Raw genomic sequence first — 18,057 nt, 5'->3', positions numbered from 1 at the left:
AATCCCTTAAGAAAATTCTACCTGCCCGTAACAACTTTATGACCATGCGTTATTAATTCCGAGATAGAGTATGTCACCATTATCCCTCTTATAAATACTGTTGTTTTTCCTTTATGAAAATAAAATCGATTAAATCAACAGAATCAGAAAAAAAGTATTAGAATCACCATTTGAGCCGCTACGCCATCTCTCATTAAGTTGCTTTCCTTTACAATCACGATTACCAAATCTTGCAACTTTTTCATTCTTTTCTTTCTTTTAAGAGTTAAAAAGAAAAACATCTTTAAAAGTTTAAAACTATAAAAGAGATTCCATACAGATAATGATACTACTTACGACTAAAAGTTGACAAAACAAGAAGTTGAGGGACTTGTGTCTTATGTCACACGTTTGAACCTACGTCAAGCAAACTAACTTTGATACTATAGAAAAACGTAGAGGGGCGAATCCATTAAACCCGAGTTTCGAAAGTGGGTTAGCCCAAAGGGTCAGCTTCAGACAGATTTCTCGATCATTAATGATATTAGCAAAATCTGAACCAAGATTCATCAAATCAGTACCCTTTATTGTCATTCCATAAATCAAGCTTGTCCTTATCTAACTTGGTTGCCTCATAAATATTTTCTTGATATCTTTTCATGCATTCATACAGTTCACACCAGCCCCTTTTGGTTCTTTTCTAAGTAGTAGTAGTTTTTATAGGACTAAAAAGCAGCTTCTGAATTTGGTAATTTTGAGTTTGAGAGTAGAGAAAATGGGGTTATACAGTTTTCATGTATTCTTGGCAATGGTAGCTGTCTTGTTTCTTTTTCCAGTAGTTCATGGATGGGGACTTGATGGCCATTACACTGTTTGCAAGATTGCACAGGTTCTAATTTTTTTTTTTACCAAATCCCCTTTTATCAGATTTGAACCAATGACTTACGCCTCTGTTATAGATTATGCTGATCTTATATGTGTTACAACTTTGACTAACACTCACCATTTTTGTGGTATTAATCTAGACCATCTAATTTGAGATAAGTCAGTATTGATAATATCATCTTAACTAGTTTTTCCATTGATTGATTCTACAACTCTAAAGTTTCTTATGCTTTAATTTAGAATAAAATATTCCTAGTGTTCTAATATAGTCTTATATTTTACTGTTAAATTACTCATGTTATGATTTTCTACACACCGCGTGTTACTCTACAACTGAGTTAAAGGCTATGTTGCTCTAGCTCCAGTAAAATGTTGTCGTACTCATGTCGAATCCTCCAAAAATGCACAAGTTTTGGAGGATCCAACACACATCCATCGGCATTTTTGAAGAGTCCTAGAAACATAGGTTAAAAAAGGCCTTTTTAAATTTTATGTCTTGATTTTTTTCATTGTATTTCTTGAAATGGGGTTAAGGTACATAGCATTTGTGACTTAGAGCCTATTTGGATGGGCATATTTTAAGCAGCTTATAAGCTGTTTTCAGCTTATAAGCTGCTTTAGATAAGCTAAGTCAAATAGACCCAATTATATTTTTGAGCTTATTTTAAACAGAAAATGACTTTAAGCTGGCCAGCCAAACACTCAAAAAAGCTGAAAACAACTTATAGGCAACTTATAGGCCAATCCAAATGGGCTCTTAATTTGTTTTATTTTTTATTTTATTTGTGATAGTCAAGATTGAGTCAAGCTGCTGCAGATGCAGTTGAGAAGTTGTTGCCAACATCTGCAAATGGTGATTTGGCAAGTGTGTGTATATGGGCAGACCATGTCAAATTCCATTATCATTGGTCATCAGCCCTTCATTACATTGATACCCCAGATAATCTTTGCAATTACCAGTATAACAGTAAGTATTTGATACTTATGCCTTTTCCCTTTCTAGTACTAATAATAGAATGTATGATGGACTGCTAGTAACTTGTATATGTCCGTACGAAACATAACGAACTTCTCGTACTTATTGTTTTTGATTTTATGTTTATAATGTTTATTCGAGATGAATTTAATTGGAGAAACATGGTCAGTGAGGATTCATATAGTCGATCCAAACTTGTTCGAAATTGAGCATGAGCAGAGCTAAAAGGAGGCAAGTGGGTTCAATTGAATCCCCTTTGCCGGAAAATTCCACGGTTAATTTTTTTTTGGCTATATATGAACTATCGGATCCCATTGACATAATCCCTCTTCCTTTTCTAATATTAATAGCAAGTTTTGATGGGCTAATTATTTTGTAACTTGTATATGTCAGTAGAAATAATAGAGAGCTTCTGGTACTTTTTATTTTATTTCCATGTTGTACAATATTGGTCAATGGGAGCCTTAGCGCAAGGTAAAAGTTGCCGCTGTTTGACCAGGAGGTCACGGGTTTGAGTCTTGGGAAAAACCACTTGCAGAAATCCGGACATCACCTTAGCGGGGGTTTAGTGCACCAAACTGCCTTTTTATTGTATAATATTTGCCCTAGATAAGTTTAAATGGAGAAACATGATGAGTGGGAATTCACACAGCCCAGATGTTCGGCACTAAGGCGTAATTGTCGTTGTTGTATACAGGGGACTGTAAAGATGAAAATGGAGTTGCAGATAGATGTGTAGCTGGAGCAATCAACAATTACACTGACCAGCTCCTCACTTATAGCAAAGGCAATGATGGTTCAACATGTAATGTTTATGTTAAATCTTTGATGTTTCATTCTTCTATATCAATCAGATTGATATATACTATATATTAATTGCATTTTGACTATGTATTTTGTGTAATTATCAGATAATTTGACAGAAGCACTTCTCTTCCTTTCTCACTTTTTTGGAGACATTCATCAGGTAAAGTGTTGAATTTTCAATATATGATAATATATTTTGCAGTTTGAGGCATAGGTTTTTTTGTTCATATATGCAGCCACTGCATGTGGGATTTACATCAGATAGAGGAGGCAATACAATTGATGTTCATTGGTACACTAGAAAAGCAGTTCTCCATCATGTAAGCCTTTTCTTGTCTTGCTAAATTTTCCAAATTCACATAATGTTTTCCTCAAACTAATGCCTCATAACAGGTATGGGATTCCAACATAATTGAAACAACAGAGGAACGATACGATGATTCTAATGTAGATGAACTCGTCGATGCACTTCAGAAGAACATCTCGGTACAAACAATTACTCTTAAGTCCTATACTATGTTGCTCGTATCCTCCATAAATGCCATCAGGTGTTCAGAAGAACATCTCGGTACAAACAATTACTCTCAAGTCCTATACTATGTTGCTTCTATCCTCCATAAATGCCATCATATGTGTATCAGATCCTCCAAAAAATGTTAGGAACTTTGCCAGGATCTGACTCTGGTGCAGTGACAATTTTTGGAGGACCCGAGCAACATAACACCTAACTTATAGGAAATAGACTTTTATCAGTGTTCGCTATTCGTTCGAATTTTGTCTTGAACAGACAGGATGGGCAGATCAAGTAAGTACATGGGAGAGCTGCAGTGGCAACAACACAGCCTGCCCTGATATGTATGTTTGTTTATTCTTAGAAAGACAGAGAAGCAATATTTTCTCAATACGCTTATCATAAACAGAAGCGAATCCAAGATTTAAAGTTTATGGGTTCTGAAGTTTATTATACGTACATATTCAGTAGATTTTTCAACAAAAACACGAAGCTTAGACTAAAGTTACTGATCATAAAGTGGTAATAAAGAAATTTGTTGCTTTCTGCAGATATGCAACTGAAGGTATAAAAGCTGCTTGTGCCTGGGCATACAAAGGAGTCACTGCAGGCTCAACATTAGAAGGTAAATTACGAAATTTCTGCAAAATTGTCTGATTATTTTTGCACATAATTTTCATCAATCTAGCAACTTTTAACTGTTGAAACACGTATTTGTGGAGAACAGATGACTATTTCCTCACGCGTTACCCGATAGTTCAATGGCGCCTGGCTCAAGGTGGAGTCCGTTTGGCTGCTACACTTAACCGCATTTTCAAATGACAACATATTACAAACCACTTGATGATTTTCTGTGATTGCAGCAAACAAGGACTATATTCCTCTCAAACTAGAAATGCATTCCTTGTTTTAATGTCAGAAGTAATCTACTACATTGTCACCTGAATTAATACATCACTGTATTTTAGTAATCTTCATCGTATCTTTTTTGTGCTATGTCAATAGCTATTGTTAACTTTGAAAATTCATATAACCTAAACATTTCCCCTGTTTCTTATCTTGTTCACTAACATTGACTTATTTTATCGACCATATAAGTAAGTTACACAATTATTTTTATTAGCACACCTACGTCGTGCCCCTCAAGTGGCATGGTCCGAATCCTGTTCTCAGTTTTGACAGCAACGTAGCACTTGTGACATAGTCTTCGCCCTTGTATTATTTTTTTCCTGATTAAGCTAACAGCAGCTAGTTTACGGACCATCTTTTACATATATATATTTACGCAGACATCTGATCCTTTAGCGATATTTTGATCACTATTGTGACATTACAATTCAACTGTAGAAGAGGGAAAAATAGGAAAACCGAACACAAAATCGCTTCTAGAGGCCTTATTAGACTCTGGTTTTATATGCGAAAATCTTATGTTGTATCAATTAAGTTAAATACTGAAGAGAGAACAAGACATTGCTCAACTTAGAGATTTGAGTTTAAATAATGAACATAGTGTGCAATGTTCCAATTTTACCAACAAAGGATGTAAAACACCAAAAACGTAAGTTAGTTAACTTGGTTCAAGTCAATAATCTTGTCCTATGTTAAAACAAGATGGATTATTCACAAAGATCAATCTAACTCTGAATTCTGAAACATATCATTTCAAAGAAAGTGGTAAAATGTGACATAATGTTAGTGGCAGTGAGGTTCTAAATGATAAACATGGCATTTTCACTTTCTTAAAGGAATTCACAAGCATTAAGAGAAATTAAGAAACTCATTTTGGTGCAAAAATTGTTGTAGAACTTGAACAGTCCGCTAACCTGATCTGTTATAAATTTAGTCATGTTATTACGTTTACTTTAGATTCAATGATGGCTAAGAGTCTATTAGACTTGTCAGAAAGACTTATAATATGCCACTAAAAAATATAGAGAAGTCTAATTTTAACTTGCAATATTGAATTGAGTTTTAAGTAGAGCGATATAGATTGTGAAGATCCATCTAAACGATCCCAACTTCCTTGCAATTAAGGCATGGTAGTTGTTGTTGTAAGTATCCTTTGTTCTAATTAGAAACCCTATAATTGTTGCTCTACTGTAACAAAGAATCACTTAATAGTCATAGTTAAACAAAAAATTCAGTAGAAAGAGAGACAAAAAGTCACTAGCAACTAAGACAATTCCAAGTTCTCTTCGATTTGTGAGTACAGATGCAGATTCACGACTTGAACATTATGTGTTAAGAGTTCGAAATTCTACCACAACTCATTTGTTTAATAGGTTCATATTCTTCTTCTTGTACCTAATTCCATGGAATTTTTTAACATATATACAAAGTTCGAACTGAAGCTATAGAGTTCGAACGACTTGTAAATACTTAATTACATCCGCCTTAATTCGAATATGTTAGTTGAAATAATGGGGCTTCCGATATCGATTGGTTAAATAAAAAAAAAATTAGTCATAGCAATATAAGGAATTCCATTAAAATCAAAACTCAGCATGTGCATTTGTGCAGATACAAGGGTTGATATCTCAGAGTACATGACAAAATTTGTATAATCTTAAAATCAAACTTCACTATCTCACGTGATGGAACAAGAATTAGGATTCTCATCACTAAAAAACTGAGGGGCATAAACAAGTTGAAGATAGTCATGCTGGCAAGTGCAACCCTTTTTATTATCTGATGCATTTTTATTATCAGTTGCTGGCTTTTCATCTTTCTCTTTGTCAATTTTGTTGATGGACTTGACAATCTCAGCATGCCTCCCTGCTTTTTTGCTGATGAATTCTACTAGTTTTTGAGGATCCATTGATCCTTTCACTTTCACAATGTTGTTCTTCATTTCTGGATCCACTGTTTGAACACCTAATGTATTATTCACAGAAAATAATCAGAGTTTAAGTCCAATGTTTCAATAAGAGGATTAACTGGTAAATTCAAGAAGAGAATTAACTGAGGTTTAAAAAATGGTAATCTACCTACTATAAAAAATAAAAAAGAAGGGGCAGCCCGGTGCACTAAGCTCCCACTATGTGCGGGATTTAGGGAAAGGCTGGACCACAAGTGTCTATACGCAGTCTTAGACTGCATTTCTTCAAGAGGTTGTTTCCACCGCTCGAATCATTGACCTCCTGGTTACATAACAGCAACTTTACCAGGTAATCTACCTACTATAATAGGTTAAATTACATTCATTGCTGTAGAAAAATCTTTACATTGTAAGTGTATACTTAAATCCAATGATCAATTGGTTTGTTTTAAAATTAAGAGTGGGAGTTTCTCTTCCCATGTTGCCTTATCTTTTCTTTTCAGGATTCATATATCAAGTAAGACAATTTCAAGGGCATTTTAATAAACTACTACTATGATGAAAAAAAAAATCTTGGCCAAGTGGAGTGTTTTTGGTCAATTTTCACTTTAAAAATTGGGAAAATGCTAATTCAGTTAAATAATAAACCACAAAAAGGAGGATTAATTTAAAACAATTATCTTTCCTACTCTAACAATTATACAATTCCGAATAAGCCATGATTGGCTATATGATAGAGCATCTAATTATGAGAGAATAATATATACATACCTGGCATTTTGTGAATACACTGCTTGACATCTTTGGCACATCCTTCACAGTGCAAGTATAGTTTAAGAATTACTTCAATCACCTTAGGCTGCATCCCCCCAAAAAACAAAATTTAGTGAATGAAAGAAAAATAAAAAAAATCTTAGTCTTGAAAAAAATGATAAATAGATGTTTAGTAAGAACTTTAGGGAGTTTAGTTACACCTCTTGTTTTTTCTCCTTCTTCTCCTCTTCTTTCTTTTTAGGTGGAATTGGAGAAATTAACTCCACATGTTTACCACTTTTCTTCCTCAGTCTCTCTGCCACCTTTAGAGGATCTGCTTTCTCCCCTTTCACCACTACTTTGTGATTTTTCTCATCAATCTCAATCTCCTCCACACCTAAATTTAAATTAAGAGTACATCAATATAATCCGTTTAAGGTAGTGATCTACCGGTCAATAAAATGCATGAACATGTAAAAAATCAAAGTTTAACTTCTAGCGGAGACAGGAAACAATGCCAGGGGATTTCTCACAATCTGCCTAATTAACCTTTTAGTCTAAATTTGGACGGATGGAGTTACTTAATATTTATACACAGGCCGGAGCTAGCATAGAAAGTGCGGGTTCAGCAAAATCCAATAACTAATTTATACTAAATCATGTATACTTATTCAAAGATCTACTTAATATATACATATACTAAATTTCAGAACTCATAAACTTTAACTCTGGATCTATCTCTATATATACTGGTGTGAGGTAACGAGGAGCACTCTTGTTGGAAAGATACCAAAATAATGTTGCCAAATGCCAATTGAGCAAGTTGCTAAAGTTAAAAATTCTAACATATATCGAAAGACTAAAAGAAAAGCTAAGAAATAAGGATGGAAATATTATATAATACCATCAAAACCTCGAAGGGATTTAAGTACTTGTTCTTTACACCCTTGACAATGAATATAAACACCCAATATTATAGTAACTCCTTTTGGATTAGTGTTCTTATTTTCTTCAGTTTTGCTCTCCTTCTCCGTCGTGTTATTGCCATTGTTGTATTCTTTGTTTTTTCCTTGTTGATTCATTTGCTGCAAAAAGAAATTGCTTATTAGATTCACAAAAAAATTATATTTCTCTAAAACGGCAAAGAAAATTATATTAAAACTTCAGTGGAAGTACCTTTCTCATTTTCTTTCTATTTGCATGAACAAAAAAATAAAATAAAATTAGGTCCTATGCATGTAAGTTCGTTTATTTATACCTGTAAATTCACCTCTTTATAGAAAGTTTATAATGTACAAGCCAAATAAAAAATTTGTTGCTTCGATATAGACACTGATGATTTCTATTTCTTTTTATTAAATCACGGATTGAACTGAAATAGAACTAAATATAATGCTCTTGGTACTTTCCGAAATAGAATTATGATTACCAATTAATCATTCGAGTAACAGAAGTATTAACAGTTTTCTAGAAAAGGAAATTGTTAAATGAGTATAAGAGATTATTATATACTTTATTTAGTTTTGGAATATTGTTTTAAGAAATAATATAATGACAATCAAAGCAAGAAATAATATTTGAATGGAAACTCTGTGGTTAAATGTTGCTTTAGCCAAGTCATGTGCTAGCTTTCTTATCATTAAGTAGAGACAAACGTCACATTATTATTCCTACTTGTGAAAGAGAATTGAAAAAAAACGAATTTTATGCCTATGCTTACTGGACATCTTTAGTCTTTTGTTTGAGAAGAAAACGAAGACAAAAGAACCCCTAAAATCGAACATATTTTAAAAAAAAATATCCTTGCGTTCTAAGCCAAAAGATGACCCACGGTGACATGTCATGTACTAGACCAGTTACCAAGTACTCCCTCCCACCTCATGCGAGATTTTTTGCTTTCCGAGAGTTGATTTGATTAGCTTTTGAAGCTAAATTGAATTAGATTAACTCAATAATTTAAGATTAAAATTTATATATTTGAAAACTACATGAAAAATATTATAAGTTCCAACTTTTCTCATACAAAGTTTAGTGAAAAAATACATATTAAAATGTTGTCATACTTCGTGTTGTTTGAATCTCAGAGCGAAAAGTATCGCATAAATTGAATAACTTTATGCTACGACTGAAAGATAAAACTAGAAATAGTTTAGTAAAATTAAACAAATTAAGTTATGAACCGTTATATTGTGCTTTATGATAATATTTTAGTCAAATCTCACTATGAAAATGTCACGATCCAAACTGGAGGGCCATGACGGGCACCCGGACCCTACATGCCGAGCACCGCTAAACATGCTTTCTTATCGTAATCGTACGCAAGGGTGGACCGCGTGGGTCATCAGGTGACAACCTGCTAGATCATAAGAGATCTATACTGAAAAGGGGACGAGCCCGAAAGAACATATGTATATAACCATGTTGGACAAAATTGTACGAGCCGACAAGGCCATCGTAGACAACTATACAACAAAATAGGCCAAGGGGGCCATACAACGTCTAACTATTCCACAACTGTCTACAAGCCTCTACTAGAGCACATGACATAATAAGGTCGGGGTAGTGTCCCCCACACCCATGTGTACAACAAAAATATATGTACCAAGAGACGACAACAACTCCGAACAAGTGGAGTGCTCCACTATCAGCTGAACGTCAATATACGAAGGCAGATCGTCACCCTGTCTACTTAAACTTGCGGGTATGAAACACAGCGTCCCCAGGCGAAAGGGGCGTCAGTATGGACAAAGTACTAACTATGTAAGGCATGAAAGTAGCATAAAGGAGACATAAAAGTGCATAGGATAAAAGGAGTGCAACCTGTATATTTGAACTGCCTCTGAGGGACAATGACATGCAGAAGTATTGTATACATATATGACATGCAGAAGTACTGTATACATATATGTAAGATGGGGAAGGTTACGTATATATATATATATGTATGTATGTATATGTGCATATATGTATATACATATATACATATATTATATAACGCCTGTCAAGCCTCTGTTGACATCCCATCTTATCATATAGGCCTATGTGGGCATAATTATCATCATATGATTAGCTAATTAGGTGGTAGTGCATATATAACACCGTAACTTTCCCCATAACCCATATAGATATAATATAAGTATACGCGTATATAACGCCTGTGGGGTCATAATATGTATGTGTGTGTGCGTGTGTACACACACACACACACATACATACTATGACCCCACAGGCGTTATATACGTGTATACTAATATGATAACAGTACATCCTGAATCTGTCGGAGTGACGTGAGGTCGTTAGACCTCCGAACCTCGTTATGAGATAGCATTTTCATCAACCAGTGACTCTATGAAGCACACTAAATCTGGAGAGGATCTCGCTAAGAACAACATTACTAGGACATGAATCAACATAGAACGTCCCTAGTTGCTTAGAATAGAATAATTATGGAGTAACGTTACGTTCATATGGATCATGCCAAAAGAAGTAAAGTTAGCCTTAACATACCTAAAGTCGTCAACACAATCCCACAATGAATCTATCGAACTAGTACTCTAGTCCTATAACAAAGGAAGGCATTCACAAGCTTAAATGGTAGTATATCACGTATATCAAATGATAATCGATTCTAAAATGAAACGGACAACGTTTCTCCTATTTCTTAATCATCACAACACATCCGATAGCCAACAATCAACGCAAAAACCTCATATGATCCTCTTTAAACTCATATCATCAACATTTAGAGATGTACAATAAAACAATCCGATATAGGTTTCGCATACGACACATATACACCTCCTTCTTCCAAATACACCAAGTATAACAACCCAACACAATCTCAACATCAACTACTATCCATACAACAAGATTTTAGCTCAAAAATACATTAACAATCATGGCTCAAAATAGATTACAACTCAAAATAAACTCAAGTTCATATTTGAACCTTCCCTCCAACTTCTTCCCTTCCAAACCTAGTATAACCATCACATAAACTCATAACACATGGAAATAAGATGAATTCTTGTCTCAAGGACTCAAGAACACAACAACTCCAATATTATTTCACCTTGAAGTATCCTCCAAAGCTACTATAAGGAGGAGAAACAAGTTTTAACAACACCTTCGAAACCTTTGACACTTGATTCTCAGTTTAATTCCTTAAATTCACTTGGGGGTTGATCACATATGCTGGAGAGGGTTTCTAGAAGTGTTAAAGGCCTGGGGAATGAAGAAAAAATTGAGATAAAATGAGGGGGTACGAAATATATAAAAAAGAAAGTTGGCACCGACTTAAATTTACAGACCGTAAAAATTATACGGTCCGTATAATTGGACCGTAAAAGCCAAAAATGACTCATCCCCACCATTATCAAAATATGGTGGGGGTCAACCAAATATACGGTCCGTATTATTTATACATCTATATTTCTGATCGTAAAACCCGACTTTTCCAAAATACATTCTTGTCGATTCGTTTAACCTCTAATTCTCCCAACACATAGTAAACATGAACTTAAACCCTTATATACTTAAGATGAACATGTCTATTCTTCTAAAACCTTGATGATAATTCTGCTCTCCAAATCTATAACAACCAACTCATGAAGATACTTAATGTATAAAAGTACAGGGTCTAACAGAAAAGTTCAATATTTGACTCACCTCGAGTATAGTTAAATCAAACTATGAAAAGTTTGAAAATTCGATCCATCCCGTCAATTGGACACCTAATACATAAGTTACAGTGGCTCCACAACTGCATTGAAATGCGAATTATGGTTAAAATTAAAAATGGGGAAAAATCACGCATGCCCCCTCACATCACAATAATTACCCGCACATATCCCTATTATTTTCGTACGCCCAGAAAAAATTAAAAATATTTACCCGAGATTCCCCCTAGTTTTGATATTGACATGGTACACATATATACTGAGATGATATCATGAAAGATGCTTCAGTCCTTCTCTTAGTCTTCCATGATACCATCATGGTATATAAATATACTGAGATAGTATCATGAAAGATGCTTTAGTCCTTCTCTTAGTCCTCCATGATACCATCATGGTATATAAATATATCGAGACGGTATTAGGAATGATCATGTTCATTATCTATTAAAAGTGACACACTTTTCTCCAAAAAAAACCTCTATGATTTCTTATATACATATACTGTGATGGCATCATGAAGGACTTTAGTCCTTCAATGAGGCACTCTTCAAGACCATGGTACTATCATGGTATATAACTATATTGAGATGGTATCATGGAGGATTGTTTCGGTCTTTCCTTTAGTCCTCCATGATACCATCATGATATATAAATATACTGCGATGGTATCATGGAGGAAGGGGTTTGACCGAGAGGTATATCGGGTAAATATTTTCAGCCGGTGGGGGTAACAACGAAAATACTTGGGAAGGGGCATAGATGGCAAATATTTTATATTTTAGGGGTATTCATTGATGTTTTCAACACTCTTTAATAAATTATATAGTATGCTCAAGTTTAAATTTGGAAAAGAGGCAATTAGTGCAATCTTGTGTGTTACAAAACATGTAATAAAATTAAAATTTCACATTTTAAAAAGAGAAAAGACTTACCTGCATGTAACTAATTGTTTGCTGTTTAAACATTGTGTAGGCAATTCATACCTTCAAATATGATATTTTTATCTAAAATTTTGTATGTAAGTTATTGTTTGCCGTATAAACATTATGTCGGCAATTCATATCTTCAAATATGGTATTTTGATCTAAAGTTTTGATACTTCCGTATTTTAGCAGTAGTATATTATTGTGTTCTTTCTTCCTGAAAAAATGGAGGACAACAAACGTCTCAACCACTATATTAATTTTGTTGCTCTTGATCCTCTTTCATAATCACATTTCTTTCCGGCAAAAAAAAGAAAAACTCTTTCTAGTGATACATGAATTTTTTTTTTCTTCACCCAGAACCTAATATTAATAAGGTGATTTTACACTAACATTCTATAACATAAACTCTTTTTTTTAATAAAAATCATAAAATGCAACCACAAAAGATAAATATTTACATAAGAGGATAAACATGAAAACAAATGTACAACCGACTTCTGTTTCTTCATGGCATTTTCCTCACAACAAGAACGGGACACTTGACATTGTGAACACAATAGTTGCTAACACTTCCCAGAAATGTCCTGTTCCCATTTACTAAGAGATTAAAATTTATGAAACAACCTATAATTATAAAATTCTTACGTTAAATTTTTAATTAATTTAAAATACATATGCTCCTTAAATACGGTATAACTAGTTATGAATTTATTAGTCACTTTAGTTTTTATTATTAAAACAGAAAAACCAATCGATAGTCTAAAATTAACAAATATTTTGTTTTCGGTTATAACATATATAAAAAAAGTATAGAAAAATAAATTTATGCGTACTTTTATTTATAACAACTAAATAAAGAGTCAAACATTAAATATCAGTATAAATACGTAATGACACCTAACTATAGCAGTTATAAAATTTTCAGACAAACACTGCCACTATTGAGAGATTTGACTATACATGATATATTATATAGTTTACACAAGTTAAAATTTGGAAAAGAGGCACTCAGGGTAATCAGACACATTTGATTACGTGTGTATAAGTGTATATATGTCCCAAACAGAATGTTCATCTGAAAAACAGGGTGCAATCCTAAAAATGAGAAGAAAATTCGCATACACAAATCATAAATAAAATTTAACTACACTAAACACCCTTGTATTATGACTCGGTTATAAATAAACCTCCTATATTTTAAAACCAAATTGTTATACGATGTACTATGAAAGTCCTTCACTTACATCTCCTACGAAAAGTTTTTAGCGTGCACATCATCAAACAATTTTTTATCTCCTATGACAAATTTTAACGTGCACATCATGAAAAAACATTTATAATATCATGTCGTTTTTACTTGTGATATTTCAAAATTCAAATCTCACATTTTTAAGAAAGGTATCATAAATAACTCAGTATGCATATAACTTAAACACGTTGTTTAATACAAATCATACAATACAACCGCAAAAGATAAATATTATATTTACATAAGAGAGGATAAACATGAAAACAAATGTACAACCGACTTCTCTTTCTTCATGGCATTTTCCTCACAACAAGAACGGGACACTTGGCATTGTGAACACAATAGTTGCTAACACTTCCAAGAAATGCCCTGTTTCCACATACAAAAGAAAAACCAACATTTTTATCCAAAAATAAAAAATAAAAACAATTCATCTAAGCTCAGTAAAGCCTAATTCTAATGTCACTTATTTCCGTTGCTGACACTTTTGAGCTCAAGAGTCCGTAGTTACTGTAACTTATAGTACTTTTAATGTTATTTTTAAATATGTAAATTTTATTTCGAAATTTTTTTATGCCAACGCTACAAATTTAAAAGTTGTTGGACTATCAAAATCCGAATGGAACCAATAATATTTTTTCAAAAAGCTACATAATATTTATAATAATCTTAGTAAAACCTAATTTTAAACATTCTTAAAAAGAGATTCGTGATATTCCCAAGACTGACCTTTGTATGGCACCCTTGTTATGGCTACCTAACACAAGCAAATTGATATGGAGCTTCTCAGCTACTTCACAAATTGATCCCTTTGGATCTCCTACTTGTGTCGCTGTTTCAGCAACTATCTGCACAAATAACCCTTTGCATCTTAAGCTTATGTAGCATGCACCACTTCACGGAATCAAACATAGCACCGTCAAAGATTGTGATGTGAGGGATTCTAGGAGGATTCAGATTCGAGTCCCAAAATTTTAATAGGGAGCGTTTCTCCTCCCCTATAATTGAAACTTAGGTGGTAAATTTGAATTAGTCGGGAACCCCAAAACGCAGAAGCAGAAATAGTAGTGGAGCTAGAATTTTTAGTCTTTTTACTTACCCTCTGTTTGGATGGTTGTTTCCCGTAATTTATTAATGTACAGTATGATGTTGTATTGTATTGTACTGTATTAATGAACACAATGTTTGGATAGACTGTATGGTTTGTTGTGGTTTAATAACATTTGTATTATTTGGTTTGATTATATGGTATTGTATAATAACTTATAAGTTTACTAAAATAACTTTTAACTCTTAATTAGAAATTAATTTTTATATATTAATAAAACCTAGGTAAAGAATAAAATAAAAACTTTAAAAAATAAGTAGATAGTGAGTGAGAGTGGTGGAGGGGTGTGTGGTTTTGGGATGGGGGTGGGGGCAAATGGTTGTAGGGGTGGGGTTGGGTGGTGATGAGGGGTAATGTGTGGGGGTGGTGGAGGGGTGGGTGGTGTGAGGTTGGTGGTTGTGGGATGAGGGTGGGGGTGAGTTGTTGTGGGGTGGGGTTTGGGCGATATTGAGGGGTAGTGGGTGGTGGTGGTAGGGGTGAGTGGCAAAGGAGTGGGGTAGTTGGGGGTGAAGGTGGGTGGTAGCGCGGGGGTGGGGTTAGGGTGAGTGGTAGGGTGGGGCAAGGGTGGGGTGGGATGAATGTTGGAGGGTGGGGCAAGGGTGGGGTGGGATGAATGTTGGAGGGTGGGGCATAATGAAAAAATGAAATACGTAATCACGAAAAAATCATCAAATTCGTAGTTATAAAAATTGGGACTTTTCATGATTATATAATCTTGAAATGAACCACAAATTTACAACATCATACCACATAATTTTAAAAATAATGAAAACAAACATAGTTTCATAGAAAATCATACATTAATGAACGGCGGGAAACCACCCTCCAAACGGGGGTTAGGGGTTCAAAAATGTATATAAAAAAAAAAGTAAATAAGGATTCAATATCTACTATATATATATATATATATATATATATATATGCATACATAAATAGATAATTTAACTTTGTATAGATAGGATAATTTTTCATCTGCCCCTTACTGGCTTCGTCCCAAAAGGAGCTAACCTGCTTGGGACACCAAAACCAAACGGAGCGGCGCGTTCGTTCAAATCCCTTTCATCAAAAAATCACCCTGTGTATAAATTCTCAACACTTACTGCTTCTCCTAATGAAAATTTTGGTTCTGCCGAGAACCAAAACGAATATCGAACGACAAGTGGGACTAAAAAAACGTTAGAGTAAGTAAACTTTATTTTGTCTGAAGTCTGAATGATGCAAGTTAATTTTGACTACAAGGGTAGATTAAATACCGTATGTTGAGCGCAGAGATCCTTAGCTTTCTGGAGGAGAGCATTGGCTACTTTCCTTTGATTTTCTTCTAGACTTGCCCTTAGTTCTGGCGGAGCTGCAAAATAAACCACATATGCCACACACATAAAAAAAAACATTTTTGAGAAGAAAAGTAAAAAGACATGGGCAACCGTCCCGAGACACTAGTTCGCCAGGAAAACGCCTCTGAAAACACTGGTATACACCATATAATGGCTTCATAACTAAAAAAACCAATAGCTTACATCGTACCAAACACGTTCGAGCAAAAAATAATGATATGTTGATAAATCATAAGCAAAGAAGCCATCACTAAAATGAACTTACAGGCAATAGCAAAAGATTCTGCATAGATATTCATATAGCCATAATCAGCAATGGGCTGGGCCGTGAATAACACAACTTTAGCATTCAACAAAGATTGGTAGAGATTTTCGAGGGCCCATTCTAATGCATAGAAACTGCATTCACTTTCATCAATAGCCACCATCACTTTTTTCTTCTTCTCTTCTCCAACACTTCTTCCACCCTCTTCCATTTTGTTTTTATGTTTCTATTCTTCTGATTGCTCAAATCTACAATATTTTCTCTTCTTGAATATACAATACTTCTCTATAATATAGATTTAAAAAAAAAAAAAAAGAAGAAGAAAAAAGAAGTATACTAGTTCATTGAACTTGAACTATTGAAGTGTCTTGTCCTTCCAAGTGGTAGTTAAAGTAGTCTTTGTTGCCTTGCTACATGCCACGTAGGGAAGTGATAGTGCAAAACATAGCCTTTGTCTTTTTCCAGTATTACGCAGCTTGTTGAAAATTGGATAGTTGATGAGACGACCCCTCGAGTCTTTTTGTTTCTTTGCTAGATCAAAATAGCTAGTTCGGTGTTAAAGTATGTCGTGTTAACAGGGTATTTGAGGAAGGATTTAATTTCAAGGAAAGATTTAATTCAAGGAGTGTGATATAAGCCGTCCATTCTAACATAATGCAATTTTACTGTTGCTCTAAAATTTCCTTTCTTTTATTTGCTAGATCACACTTTTTCTTCTTTATTAATTTTTGGCTGATGAAATGCTAAAACCAAGTTTAAGTTTTCTTTGGACACTTCTTGGTATTTTTAAAAACTTTTGAGGCTCACTTAAAACCCAAAAAATAAATTGAATAGGATGAGAAATACCTATACCGTATGAAAATTGACTTATACATACTCTCCGTTCTCTTGATCTAAAAGTACACTGAAGCTATGCTTTTAGCTCAAGGATACTTTTTAAACTAGCACCCTAAATAGATTCTTTTTTTATTATATCTGAGGTATCCCATGTCAAGCTTGTGGGTGAGTATGGATTTGCTCAGACATTTGGATTTAACGTGACCAAGTCCAACTCCTTATTCCTTAATCACAGCTTCCTTTTACGACATGTGTGAGAGTATGCATTGCTTCTGATATACAGGTTGATGATTCTCTTTTACCTTTAATAGATACTGGATAAACTGAAATACAGCTAAATATAATGTTATTGTTACTTTCCGAAATAGAATTATGATAATCATTTTAGTAACAGAAGTACTAACAGTTTCTAGAAAAGGCAATTGTTTAACTAGTATAGGAAACTATTCTATACTTTATTTGGTTTTGGATTATTGTTTTAAAAATAATATCATGACAATCAAGGCAAGATATCATAATTGAATGGAAATTATGGTTAATTGTTGCTTTAGCCAAGTCATGCCATATCTTTCTTATCATTGATTAGGGAGCAAACTTTACTACGTTTATTAATTAATAATTTCCCTTATTGTCGGAAGATTAAACTAAAAAATATAAAAAAGATCCATGCTTGAATTTTATGCATTTTTCAATTGAATATCTTTAGTTTTACGTGATGAAAAATTAAAAAGAAACGGAGACATAGAGAGCACCAAATTTTTGTAATATCATTTTCTACTACTGAAAGAGAAAAAAGGCTACTCCTATTTCATACATTTCCTCCCTAACGTCATCATATTCTTTTTCTTCTTAAGTGTCTTTGTAGCCTTAGTTTTCGAATGTTCTATGGCAAAAATGATCCAAAATGACCTGTCAACGCTCAACACTTAA

General features: G+C 33.8%; 3 protein-coding genes across 3 annotated transcripts; 1 reads left to right on the top strand and 2 right to left on the bottom strand.

Moving 5' to 3' along the window:
* The first annotated feature begins 352 nt into the window (after nt 1-352).
* On the top strand, nt 353-4,215 carry LOC132641760 (endonuclease 2). Its single transcript, XM_060358846.1, has 9 exons — nt 353-868; nt 1,657-1,831; nt 2,538-2,645; nt 2,752-2,807; nt 2,884-2,967; nt 3,041-3,133; nt 3,435-3,502; nt 3,710-3,783; nt 3,886-4,215. Exons 1-9 carry the CDS (start codon nt 755-757, stop codon nt 3,978-3,980), a joined length of 867 nt encoding a protein of 288 aa, XP_060214829.1. The 5' UTR covers nt 353-754; the 3' UTR covers nt 3,981-4,215.
* Nucleotides 4,216-5,626: 1,411 nt separating this feature from the next.
* On the bottom strand, nt 5,627-7,948 carry LOC132641758 (heavy metal-associated isoprenylated plant protein 8-like). The gene is made up of 5 exons (XM_060358844.1): nt 7,906-7,948; nt 7,634-7,814; nt 6,951-7,126; nt 6,748-6,835; nt 5,627-6,032 (listed from the first exon to the last, which is right to left on the bottom strand). The coding sequence occupies exons 1-5, from the start codon at nt 7,912-7,914 to the stop codon at nt 5,746-5,748; spliced, it is 741 nt and encodes a 246-aa protein (XP_060214827.1). The 5' UTR covers nt 7,915-7,948; the 3' UTR covers nt 5,627-5,745.
* A 5,787-nt stretch (nt 7,949-13,735) lies between these two features.
* Nucleotides 13,736-16,646, bottom strand: LOC132641759 (universal stress protein A-like protein). The gene is made up of 4 exons (XM_060358845.1): nt 16,291-16,646; nt 15,945-16,039; nt 14,313-14,431; nt 13,736-13,952 (listed from the first exon to the last, which is right to left on the bottom strand). Exons 1-4 carry the CDS (start codon nt 16,499-16,501, stop codon nt 13,874-13,876), a joined length of 504 nt encoding a protein of 167 aa, XP_060214828.1. The 5' UTR covers nt 16,502-16,646; the 3' UTR covers nt 13,736-13,873.
* Between the last annotated feature and the right edge of the window lie 1,411 nt (nt 16,647-18,057).

The sequence above is a fragment of the Lycium barbarum genome, chromosome 5 (assembly GCF_019175385.1).
Source record: "Lycium barbarum isolate Lr01 chromosome 5, ASM1917538v2, whole genome shotgun sequence".
Taxonomy (NCBI): domain Eukaryota; kingdom Viridiplantae; phylum Streptophyta; class Magnoliopsida; order Solanales; family Solanaceae; genus Lycium; species Lycium barbarum.
Note: the sequence above shows the minus strand (reverse complement) of the source record. Positions and strands in the feature narration are given on the sequence as shown.

Excerpts from the sequence above, each read along its gene's own strand:
- LOC132641760 (XM_060358846.1), top strand. The coding sequence starts at position 755 with ATGGGGTTATACAGTTTTCATGTATTCTTGGCAATGGTAGCTGTCTTG. Across the intron at positions 2,968-3,040 it reads GAAAAGCAGTTCTCCATCAT|GTATGGGATTCCAACATAAT; the intron begins GTAAGCCTTTTC and ends GCCTCATAACAG. Across the intron at positions 3,134-3,434 it reads CACTTCAGAAGAACATCTCG|ACAGGATGGGCAGATCAAGT; the intron begins GTACAAACAATT and ends TGTCTTGAACAG.
- LOC132641758 (XM_060358844.1), bottom strand. Across the intron at positions 6,836-6,950 it reads AGAAGGAGAAAAAACAAGAG|CCTAAGGTGATTGAAGTAAT; the intron begins GTGTAACTAAAC and ends GGGGGGATGCAG. Across the intron at positions 6,033-6,747 it reads GTGTATTCACAAAATGCCAG|GTGTTCAAACAGTGGATCCA; the intron begins GTATGTATATAT and ends ATAATACATTAG.
- LOC132641759 (XM_060358845.1), bottom strand. The coding sequence starts at position 16,501 with ATGGAAGAGGGTGGAAGAAGTGTTGGAGAAGAGAAGAAGAAAAAAGTG. Across the intron at positions 14,432-15,944 it reads ATCTCTGCGCTCAACATACG|ATAGTTGCTGAAACAGCGAC; the intron begins GTATTTAATCTA and ends TTATTTGTGCAG. Across the intron at positions 13,953-14,312 it reads AACAAGGGTGCCATACAAAG|GGCATTTCTTGGAAGTGTTA; the intron begins GTCAGTCTTGGG and ends ATGTGGAAACAG.